This window comes from Rhea americana, unplaced genomic scaffold, assembly GCF_003343005.1.
Source record: "Rhea americana isolate MKP2758 unplaced genomic scaffold, rheAme1 scaffold_256, whole genome shotgun sequence".
NCBI lineage: Eukaryota > Metazoa > Chordata > Aves > Rheiformes > Rheidae > Rhea > Rhea americana.
In genome coordinates this window covers 707,132-718,973 of record NW_028186375.1, presented here as the reverse complement: position 1 = coordinate 718,973, position 11,842 = coordinate 707,132, and the positions used below count along the sequence as shown (strand labels likewise).

Below are 11,842 nucleotides of genomic sequence, written 5' to 3'. Positions count from 1 at the left end.
CGCCGGGCTCACGGCGGCTCCCCGCCGCCGGCTGCGCGCAGGCGGTGGAGCACGGGACGTGGCTCTAAGGGTCGGGGATCACAGTAGTGCGCAGTGGGGACAGCAGGGAGCAAACGCCTGCGACGCTCCTGCAGAAGCAGCTCCCAGCCCTTTCTTAAAGCACTTCTTTTGTCTGCATTCAGGGAAACCAACTGCAGGCTTATTTGATCCAATTTTCTCTTTGCACCATACACATATAAAACGTTACAACTCTGTATAAAAGTACAAGTGGTTCTTGTACGTCTGAATTATGCAGGAACTATGTGAGCAAATCCTATCAAAATAGCTATTTTTTTGTGTGTATAAACAGCATTTGTTTTTAGAAAAAACAATATCATAAACTGCAGAATCTGTACAAAAATATAAAATAAATTTGGGCAGCAGTTTCTAAACAGCCATGTAAATGCAACACTTACTTACTTAAAGAGGAGCAGGTTAATGCCTCCAAAAGGCTGAATTGCTAAGTCAACCTATACAGGGCTAAAATGGTACTGAGATTATCTAAATAATAAATTTCTTTTACCTCTTGCAATAAAACTTATAGAAAAAATAGACAAATATGCACATGCAATTTACAGCTTTCCCCAACATAATCCTTGTGCTTAGCTTTTACAATTTTTTTTCTTTTGTAATAACATAACATTGTCTACAATACATACTCTTTCCTAAACCAGGGTATTCGGTCTTCCTTGAGGAACCACTTTAAAAAAATACATTAGAAGTGGTCATACATGGATGAAGGCACTCCAACTCTGCTTCAAGCAAAAACTAGTGTGATCCTTTTCTTTGCAAAAAAGGCGAGCAAGGACGCATGCACAGTGCTGTGAATCTGGGGTGGGAGGGACTATGGAAACACTACCAAGTGTATATACTGGTACTTAAAAAAAAAAGAGAACGAGAGCGAGCGAGCGAGTTGCTATATTTTAAGACCCAACAAGCACCTCCATTATGTGATCCAGTTCTGTGAGGTCCATTTTGAAAGGCTGATTTGGAGTTACTGGTTGGCTGCTGTACGGAGCAAGAGTTTTGAGGAGCTCATCTGCGGAGACGGGGGCCATTTTTGAGGCCGCCCCCGTGGCAGATGTGCAGGGGTCAAAATCATACATGGACGTATCAATGTCAGCAAACAGGATATCATCCAGGGTCAAGTCTGTGAGGAAACCTGTGGAAGTCGTGATCTCAAAATTGCCAGGCAGCGAGTCCATGAGCTTYGGCTCCGCCGGTCTGCTCTCCGGGACGCCCTCGGGCTTTTGCACGCTGCACTCGCTGGCGTGGTCTTTCRAGTCGCCCGCTGCGGTTTCGGCTGCTACTGCTACGGCCTCTGCGGAGGTAGGTGCCGGACAAAGCTCCTCGATTTCGTCCAAGGCTGAGGAGAAGCTGTCCTTTACTGGCTGGAGAGCAGGAGGTGGTAGTTTTGTCGGACCGTCGTGCTGGACGGTCTGGGAAGTGCAAAAAGTGTCGTCCTCGAGCAGCGAGGCGGGGGTGAGGCAAGCCTCCAGGGGCGTAGTGCTGACCAGGTCGGGCGGGAGCAGGGGCTGGGCGGCGAGGTGGCTGAACGCCGGCTGCGCCTCCCGGAAGCTGTCGCCCAGCGGGTCGGCGGGCTGCGACGCGGTGACGAACACAGGCCTCAAGCTGCCTTCTTGTTTGAGTTCCTCCTGGATTCGCCTCAACATGTTGTTAATTAAAACTGTCTTTTGCAAGCTTGGCTCGGTTAATGGCCTGTGGTTATAAAGTTTCATAAGGGAAATGTTGAAGATAGTCTGACGCTGTAAGGTGTAAGACACCTTAGAGGGACCGTCAGTGGGAGACACCACTTTGCCTTCCAGCCCATCTTCATGCTCGTCAAACTTCCGCTTTCCTCCTTTCCCCAACATATATCTGCAAGGAAGGAGAAGAGACTTGTGAAGGCAGCAAGGCCGCTCTCGCTCCTGCCGGCAGCGCCGGCCCCCGCCCCGCCGCCCGCGCCCCCTCCGTCCCCGCGCTCCCGCCGCAGCGCCAGGCTGCCCACGGAGACGCGCTCGCCCGCGGCCGCCCGCCCAGAAAGCAGCGGCAACCTCAGCGCAGAGCTCTGGCCCGCGAGTTTTGAGCCCAGCTGAGGTGGTTCGTGCCAAGCGGCTGAGGCAGTGTTACGGCTGGGAACGCGCACATAATGCACCGAGGTTTTTACGACCACATTTCCTTTTTTTATTTTAAAGTGCGTTGGTGGGGAGAAGGGGAGCAGGGTTTCTCTACTTGGAGAAACGTCTCTGCAAAGGCTGGAGATTCAGCTCCGCCGTTCCTGCTGCGGGCGCACCCGACTCCGTGGCTTTACGTGAATGATACGTGGCTTTACGTGGGCTTTACGGACCACGCTACCACGGCAAGAAACGCAGTTACTACGCTCAGCACAGAAGCRGGAAAGTCGCAGATGAAGATGGTCCATCAGGTTGTTTAGCCTCATCTCCCTGATACATTCCCCTTGTCATCCTAGCACCTTCCTCACTCAGGACTACCTCCAGGTCTGGTTTCTTCTGAGGTTGGTGGAGAACAGAAAATTGTCTTAGGGCTTTTTGACAAAGAAAAATCAGCGTGAGCGCACGTGCTTTTCTCGAGGTCAAAGAACCAATTTTGAGGAAGGTCACAGCAGGAATTTTACCAAACTTCCCCAGGATCACACTCATTTCTGAGCTGAGAATAAACCGGGCACTTCAGTCTCCAATACCGTCTCTTCCACGGTGCTGCAGAGCACCCGGTCGGACGAGCCCTGGTTTTGGCACCCGTTGTTTCTGCGGCGGGTCCCCTGGGCTGCACTCGCAGAAGGCCTCGGAGAGCGGGGTGCCCCTCGTCTTGCAGGGCGCACGCTGGCCTTCGCTCGCACATCTCCCGCTGGCAGCGGCGAGGGGCTGCCGGGCAAACCCCGTCCGCTCTGTGCCCGGGATCACAGAGAGCCCCCTTTCGTCCAGGCATCCCTCCCCTGTCCCGTCCCCCCCACACACACCGAACAAAACACAATAAAATGGCACGAGGATTTCTGCCTTAAAAACAGGCAAAAAGTGGAAGATGCTTTCCAGCCCCAGATACCCAGGGGAGAAGTTGCAACAGGCACATAAATAGATTTTTAACCCCAAACCTGACTCCTCTCATAGGAGCTTTATCGTGCGGCTATCTCCTAGCTAACGTCTAGGAGACAAAACTTGCCTAGTCCTTATTTGAGTGCAGCTCCCCGCTCCTCCAGCGGGATCTGTGCCTGCAAAATCACTGCACCAGGCAGGTCTAACCCGATTTGCTCGTCATACCCCGGCCGTGCAGCCAGACAACGTAGCTGAGGATCGCAAACGGCCCCAGGATCGCCCATCAGACCTGAAAGCAAAAGGCCATTGCAGCACAGGAGGCGACAAAAGAAGTCGAGTTTCAACGTCAAAAGCAAACAGCTCYGAAAAGCAGGGTTGGCTGTTAAAGCCAAAATCAGATCGGGCGAAGGAAGTCTTCTCTGGTTAAAAATAAATCCCAAATCCAGATCATTTTCTAGAATATTATGCAATTAGAAAGAGAAAGGCGGGGGGAGGGGAGCGAGCCGCGCGGAGCGGAGGAGCGGGCCGGCTGCAAGCCAAGTTTCCTGGCCAGCGACCAGCAATCCCCGCGCCTGGAATCTCGGGCGAACGGGAACGCCGCCACCGGAGCCCGGCTCCCCCCTGCTCCCCGGCGTCGCCGCCGCGGGGCCGGGCCCGYGGGGCCGGGGCGGGCGGGCGCTTTCTCGCGGCAGCCGTGCTCTCGAGGGACCCGCTTCCTCCTGCTCCCCCCGCCAGCGCGGCGCTAGCCTGGCACGAGCGGAAAAGCCTGCCCGAGCCCGGCACGGCGTCGAGCGAGGCCTGCGTCAGGAGGAGCGCGGGCAGCTTGCTGTCCCTTCCCGCTCTCTCCTGAAGACGTGCCAACGCTCCTTCCGCAACGCTCTATTTAAAGGAGGCATTTTTTAAAGGYTTGGGGACTGCAGGAGGTTTGAAGTGTGTCGGGCTCTGCAAGGAACGTACAAGAATATCCACGGGGCGAAGCAGCCCTTTCCCCCCACGATAAGGGCGGCGGGGGGGAGGCATTCGGGCGGCTGCGCTCAGCCCTCTGCGCGAGATCGCCGATTAATTTGGTCGGGGGACGTTGGCCTGCATTTCTAAAACCCCACGGAGCGGGCTCCTGGGACGCGCGCCRAGGACCGAGGCGCCGGCGTCCAAAGCCTCGTGGGGACGAAGCCTGCCCTCGGCAGAGAGGAGAGGCACGCGCGCGCCTGGGAGAACGGCCCCGCTTCTCCGTCGTGCCTGCGACGTTTCCGCGTGCCACCGCTGCGCCATCGCCCAAGTCTTCGTTGCAAGGGAACTCGGTGCAAGGAAGCAACTGGATATGCAAAGACGGAGGGGAAAAGCGATTTGGTCATTTCACCAAAAAATAAAAAAAAAATACTCTTTAATGTTACTTCTCAAAGGCTTTTCGCAGTTTAGTTTAAAACATCTCTCAAAACTGAAGGCTTTTCTGGGAAATCAATTCCACAAGCCACTAGTCCCTCCCCGCTAATCGAGACAGATGGGAAGGGAAAGAAAGAAARAAAAAAAGAGGAACATCGAGGGGGATGGTGGAAAAGGCTCTTTAAGTCACACTGCCACTTGCATCTTTATGCCACCACCTCAGGCAGGCTAAGGGATGAACAGCTTAAGACAGCAAGTAGCATGAACGCCACAGTTGCTCCAAAAGGCCAACGCGTAGAAACTAACAGGAGAGGCCGACGCAAAAAGCGCAGTTTAAAGCAGGACCGGGGACTTTCTAAAGTCTTGGATAATTAAAACCATGGTGCTTTTTTCAAAAAAAAAAAAAAAAAAAAAAAGCACAGGGGGAAACCCAAGGGAATTAAAGATCAAGCACTAATGGAAACACGCACAAAGCCTCCACGCCGCAGAGCGTTAGGAGCGCACAGGGCTCGCTGTTTAACCCCCCGTCGCAGGCGCAGGCGCGCTTCACCAGGGCGTCTCTGCCCGGCCCACGCTGCAGGCGCTTTCCCCGCCGCAGGACGCCCCAGCGCCGTCGGCGAGGCCCGCAGCGGGACCCGCACTTGGCCCGGACAGCGCGGGAGCGGGAAGGGCCCCGGCCACGCGCGGCAGAGCGGCCGCGTCCCCGGCGGGCGCGCTCGCGGCACAGCGAGGCGGCTCCCCGAGGCTCCTGGCAAGGGGGAGCGAAGCTGCCGCAGCAGCTGGGCTCCTTGCACARAGCAATCCTCCTCCCACCCGCTTTTTCAGCCGGAAAGGAAGGGAAGGGGTCGAGGGGAGGGCCGGGATAACTCCGGCACCCTCGCCCAGCCTCACGGAAACCCGAGCAGGCCCAGGTGGCGAGCTGCAGCGCCRGCATTCGCGCAAACGAGCTACGTGGCCTTGGGAGGTGATGGCCAGCACGTGATGAAAATCCCCCCCCTCCTCGAAGGCGTCATCTTTCGGCACCGCGGTCCTGAAGGCCCGGCAGGGCGGCATCCCCGGGCGCGGGGACGGCGTGCGGCGGCGCTCAGGATGCGGCAGCCGGCTCCCGGCTCGCACAGCGCCGGGCTTTTTGCACGGCTGCTTCTCTGGATCTGACACAGATTTTACGTGTTGGAGCTCAAGGTGCCCACGCTGCYGGGCGAAGGGGAGGATCTCTGCCAGCCCCTGGCTGACCGGTAAGAATTCGGTCTAATRTCACACGTGAACAAGAAAAGGCAAAACCTCCCACACCCCCTCGCGACAGGAGGTACACGGAGCAGAACTGTGCTGGGGTTTCCAGTAACTAGTGCTCAGGCTTTCCCATCTTACAAGCTTTGTTTGTTCTGATAAGCAAAACGTTTTATTTTAATTCTGGCTGCCGTTCTTCGGCTGAAGGAGGTTTAACAAGCGCTTACAAAACCCTCCTTTAGGGTCAAAAAATGGGCCTCCTGGGCAGCTCTGTGTTTCTGTGCCTGCAGGCCCTCTCCGCGAGGCTGGCAGCGCCGGCAGGAGCTGCACAAGACGGGCAGGTCTCCCGCGTTTCACGGGGCCCTCCTGCTCTTCCCCTTCCCYCGGGCGAGCGGGCAGCCTGCGCCCTCCCAGCGGCGCTGGGGCAGGCAGCGAGCCGAGGCRCAGCGGCCTTCCCCGGCCTCTGTCGCAAACCGAGAAAGGGGAAGCGGCAGCGGGTGACTCTCGGAGGGCGGGCGGAGGAGGGCTCAGCTCGGGGCTGCGCGACGAAGCCTCCCCGGCGAGCAGGAGACGAGGCCGCGGAGGCCACGCGGGCCCTCGTGTCGGCCGCCCGGGACGCGGCGCGGCTCTCGCCGGGGCTGGCTTGGGTGCCGGCGTCTGGAGCCCTGCGGTCCCTGGGGGAACGTCCATGTTAATCAGAAAGTAAGGTGAAGCCTTCCCCAGCAAAWCAGCAATGCAATTATAAAGCCAGTCAATAGAGTAACGCCAGCCAACGTGTTCCAGCGATATTTTGAAACTGTAACCTGATCCTACTGTTTCCATCCTCGTGCCTTGCCTCCTCTCCCTTGTTGCATACTGTACTATTTGAGGCCCAGAGGGCAAAGCAAGCTCTTGCTGTTTGTTAATGATCAGAAACTGCGTTTGGAGCGAGAGCTCGGCGTGCGCCGCCCACGCTACTTTCTTGATAGTTTCTTAAACTCGCAAACTGTCGAAGCCCAACCAGAGGGCTGAGCTCCGAGAAAAACAAAAATGAGCCAAACAACCAAAACACGACTAAAGACTCCACCTCTGTCTTTGGTCTCCAGCTCATTTTTACCATGCTAAAAAAAGGCAAAGCCACAGTCRAAGGCAATCACTGACACTGCAGTGTGTTAAGTCCTGCAGGAAACATATGCTTCTATTAAATTGGAAACAGTTTCTAATGCTGTCAGTTTGCTAACTGTAACGTGCTCTCTCGGAAGCAGCAGTTTTAGTGTTCTTGACTTTAGTGTTCTGCACACACGAAGCAGAGTACGTCTGATAAAGCTGGAAGCGGCTCCAACGCATGCAGCTGAGAATRAACTGCTGCCTCATTAAGTAATTGTTTGGAAAAAAAGGAGAACAGGTTTCCTACATTACAGCCACGTTATTAAGGTTGTTTATAATATTAGAAGTGCTATTGGTGCAGCAGAAATTAGTACAAGTTTAAATCAGATTAGCCCTCGTCAGCTTGTTAAACCGTAAAACCCAAAGGTGAGCCGGGCTGCAGAGGGTCCGCGCGTGGAAAGCCGCCGCGCGCCCCAACGCGAGCGCCGCTCAGCCCGGCACTCTCGGCACGAGCGAGGCGGCGCGACACAGTCGCCTCGCATCCTGTGGAGACGAAACGTTCACTCGCAGTAATTTTTACGCGCTTACAGGAAGGCGATTCTGTTTGCTGGGAAAAGAAGAGGTTTCAACTGCCTGACCAGAGTGATTTCCACCTCGGAGCACTCGGATGGCCAAAAACRCCAATTCTCACGTGTGCTGCCTCCCATCAGCATCCTTCCGACGGCGGCCGGAAGCGCCCCCGGGATGCAAGCGACACCTCGGCCGGCTTGTCTCCGCTCTGGCCGGTAAGTGGGAGTTTTAGGAAGCGAGTTTGTAGTCTCCTGCAAGGCCGCTTCTCCTGGGGTCACCGCCGCGCGGAGCCCTCTCCCCGGCCCCGCGCCCCCACGCCAGCCCCCAGCCGGGCCGAGGCTCGGCGCTTCCAACGAGACGCACCAAAGTCACGCCGAGCGAGCGGCCGGCCCCAGCGCCCAGCCCAGCGCGGGGCCGGCGGCAGCAGCGCCCCGAAAGCCCCCCGCTGAGAAGGGGCGCCTTACTCGTAAACCGAAGCCAAAGCGCGGCCTGAGCGATGGGGGCGGCKTACGCGGGCGCCGAGCGCCGTCTTCCCTGGGCGCGGATCCCACAAAGGCCACCGGGAGCTGCGTGCGCGTCCGGGGCAGGCCGGAGCCCGCCGTGCCGTCGAGGGAGGGCTCTCCTCCCGTGTCTGTAATTGCCTGGATAGAGCCTTTGCTTTCAAACGCGCTGGAGAGGCTTTTCCCCAAAGATGTCTTGTTTTTCTCCCCCCCCCCCTCCATGTTGCAGACCCTTGATAAATGCATGGGGGAAAAAACACCCACCCTACTGTAGAAAGAGCTGAATGGTTTGCCAAAAAGTAGGTTATTGCTCTGAAAACAGTGCTGAATAAATTATCACAGTCAAACTGAAAAGCAGCAAAAGGGGGGGGGGAGGAGGGAATGGGGGGGGAACTCTAAAGAAATGTATACTGGAAAATGCAAAACACATCCCAGCAATGAGAAGTCATTTTAGTTTGCGGCCTGCAGGTTTTCATTTGTTCATCAGTTTCTCACTACTGAAAGTTGTAAGAGGAAGAAGAAGAAGAAAAAAAAAAATATTATAACAGAAGGTGCTTCCCTGGCACTTTGTAAAGTAGCTGTATCGCGTGTGAGTCGTTTTCAGCTTTTTTTTTTTTTCTTAAATGAAACAAACACAGCCCTGCAAATAAGTATATTCTTCAAAAAACAAAACAACAAAAAACCCCACCCCCAGCATCTTTTAAAGAGGTGGAAAAGCTGTTAGACATACCCCCGCCACCAACGGGAGCAGAGAGAAAAGGCAGTTAAAGTTTGACACGCAAGTTTGCTGAGACAGTGCTAAGCGATGTTAGACAAGAAGGTAACTGCTGCTCTCGCAAGCCGGCGTACTAAACCCTGCGCCTTTGTTGAGATACAGCCTGTGTTTTCACATTCCCTGAAGGAGCCTTCTGCAAAGCTGATAAAGGGGACTTTGACCAGCCTTGAACTATTCACAGCCTGTAACAGCTACAAGCTAGAGACAGAAGAGATTTAATTTTTTCATAGCACCTGTTTGATTTCACAATAAAAACTACTATAGCAAAGCAATTCCCTTAAAAAGAGGCATCATTTGATCTCTGTAACTTTTACATGTCGTAATTTAAATGCAACCATTATCAAAGAAGTCATCTGAAGTCATACAGGGACACTCTTTTTATAGCGTACTTTAACAACATATGTATCGAATCCATATTCAGAAGCATGCTTAGTACAGGTCAATTAGCACAGAACGCTCTAAATTTAATCACAGCGTATGCCTTCGGGAATTGGGGGGTGGAAAACACAGGAGAAGAGAGCAGGAAACAGAAACGAAGTGTCCAAACCTTCACTTTGCAACCCATTCACCTCACCCAAGATGTTACCATACTAGTTTCCTCTACAACTGGAACATCCTGTGGAGGAAAAAATACATAAATAAAGGAAAGGGAAAAAAATCTAATGTAGCGTATATATATCACGCAAGTTCCACTGACAGCTCAGAGAAGCCAAGCAGACAACACAAAGCTTAGGTTGTACTTTATGCACACAAAAAGATAATATCCCTTTTATTCGCTTGTGCAATAAATCCTGTAGGTAGGGGAGGAAAGGGGCAGGGAGGGAGTTTGCCTAGAAGAGCCAGCTTCCCAAAGAGATGGAGGAGGAGGGTAGGAGAGCCCGCACGCYCGATCACAGGAGGGTAACGGGGGCAGGCTGCCGCTCCCCGGGGCAGCGCGCGCTAACGCAGCGCTGCTCCGCGTGCCTCTGCCCGCAGCAGGGAGCAGCGCAGCCCGAGTCGCTCCCGCCGCCGGGCAGGGGACAGGYAAAGGCGCGAGAACCGGCGGGCAGCGAGCCGCGCTGCCGGGGGAGGCCGCAGCAGAGCGGATTCTCGCTCGCACGCGCGCGCAGCGCCAAGATAGCAAAATGTTACCACTATTCAAAAAACACACTGTGGTTTGTGCATGAACGCCAGCCTCCTATCTTGATGAAACGTGCGTTTTAAAAATAGGCAAATTACACGCACACACGTGCGCACATGTCTATTAAATGCTTCTTCCGAGGGTRAAAAGACTGCCTGCAAAAACACAGGAAAAATAAAGCGTTTACGGAGTCACCGGAAGATGACGATGTATTTCTGAATTCGGTTTTAAAACTTGATTTTGCAGCTACCTGAAGTTCAGACAAAGCTGCCTCCAGGCATCTGAAACTCGTCAGACCTGCTGTAGCAGTTGTACAGTCTGCTTCAAATATGCCCTCCACGCTCCTTCCCACCTCCACCCCAACATATATCCGCATAGTTTACCTCCAGTCATGGGTGGTTCTTTCTAAAGCGCAGTTCACTCAACCTTATTGCCTGCCTGGCACACCAGGAGCTTTCCAGAGACCAGTGTTACAGGCTGCCGTAAGAAGAAGTTTAGAAACTACTAAGGAAACAGTCAGTGGTTGTCACATTTCTATTAAAGGTGAGCGTGGATAAGACAGCACGACCGCTTGCGGGAAGGCTGAAAACTCTGGATTAAGACGACAGTTTTATTCGTTACAGATAATCCCGGCAAGTTTCAGGGTGAGCTTAGCTCTTTCCGCCAACTCAGAGTTCCTTTGAAAAAGGAACTTCTTTCTTCTGCTACTTCCATGTACCGCCCAGGTTTAAAAATAACATTAAACAGCCCACATTTGCACTTTTCTGTTTTGCATTCTTAATATACTCAAGTAGATTTTTTCATTCTAACTTAACTGGAAGCAGAAGCTGTCAGAAGAAATCCAATGCAATTCAGCAGTGCAGAGCAAGCAGATAGGCCGTGGCTCCTAATAATTACACCGACCGGGCCAAAGCCGCTCCGCRCTTCACCCCAAAGCCACATGAATGAGAATTTCCCCTCTGAACCCTCCAGCTCTCCAAACGCCGGGCACGTTACAGATCAGGAGCGGCAGGCGTTACGCGGCGATACCTTCGGCTCCTCCGCGTACCGAGCAGAGCCGGGCCCCCGACCCGGCCCCTTYGCCGCGAGCGCAAGGCTGAGCTCGCCTCGCGCGGGACCCCGAGCACGGCGTTAACATCGCTGCCCCAGCCGGCACCCGCAGCAGCTCCGACGCGGCGGCGGCCGCGCTGGGCTCCCAGCGCTCCCRCGCTGAGCCCCCGCGGCTCCCAGGGCTCCTTTCGGGCTGCCTCGCTGCTCGTGCCGACCTGAAGCCATTTGTGAGCCCCCCGTCCGGCCATCCCCTGGGCTCCTRGGCCCCCGCAGACCGGCCCGGCTTTCCCTTGGGAATGCCCCCGGCCCCGGCACAGGAAGCCCCCGGAGCCGGGGAACGTCCCGTGCTGCCCACCGCCGGCCCGTCGGACACGAGCCGTAGCGCCGCGGGCCCTGGGGCGCCGGGGCTGCASYGGCRCCGGACGCYGCGGCCCCTTTCTCCCACCAAACCCTCTGCTTTCTCCCGGCCACACGTTTGCCTTGGATTCGGTTTCGCTCCACTTCCGAGCGCTCAGGCGCGAGGTGAGCACGGCACTAACRGCAATTTCTTTCCCCACTTGTGTTAAACAGTCAGCATGGTTATTTTATTTATTATTATTTCTTTTTTTGTGTTTCCACTGGTAACGCCGAACAAACCCAAAAACCTGGAGTCTCCACTACAGCAAACAAAAAYTGACTTTGCTTATAAAAGAATTAAAGATCTAACAGTCGTTAACAGGGTCTCTCCGTTTACAGGGAACCAGCACTTCTGTGTGACAGTACCTGGCTTTTCTGGCTGATGGAAGTTTAGAAATAAAATGAGGGGTAGAAAATATGCAATTATCCCTCTAAAGAAAAAGAGCACCATTACCACACTGGCAAATTCCAYTTTCTATAAACTATTAATTAGCCCGAGATTCATCTGCACTAAAGAGCCATGCTAACTGCCAGCGTGCTTACATTTAAACTGGACCTTGCTCTTTTCCTTAGTACATTCATGATCTTTGGACTCGGTCACCAAAGGCTGCCGTTTCTGGCACCAGTGCATTTCTTTTTTTCTTTCTTT

At 54.3% G+C, this 11,842-nt stretch overlaps 1 protein-coding gene across 2 annotated transcripts in view; it reads right to left on the bottom strand.

Moving 5' to 3' along the window:
• Window positions 1–941: 941 nt before the first annotated feature.
• Window positions 942–11,842, bottom strand: part of SERTAD2 (SERTA domain containing 2) — a 46,434-nt gene continuing 35,533 nt past the window's right edge. For both annotated transcript variants that reach the window (XM_085307264.1, XM_085307265.1), the window contains exon 2: window positions 942–1,917. In XM_085307264.1, the coding sequence (XP_085163390.1) occupies window positions 963–1,917 (955 nt within the window). In that variant the 3' untranslated portion in view covers window positions 942–962. The remainder of the gene's footprint in view (window positions 1,918–11,842) is intronic.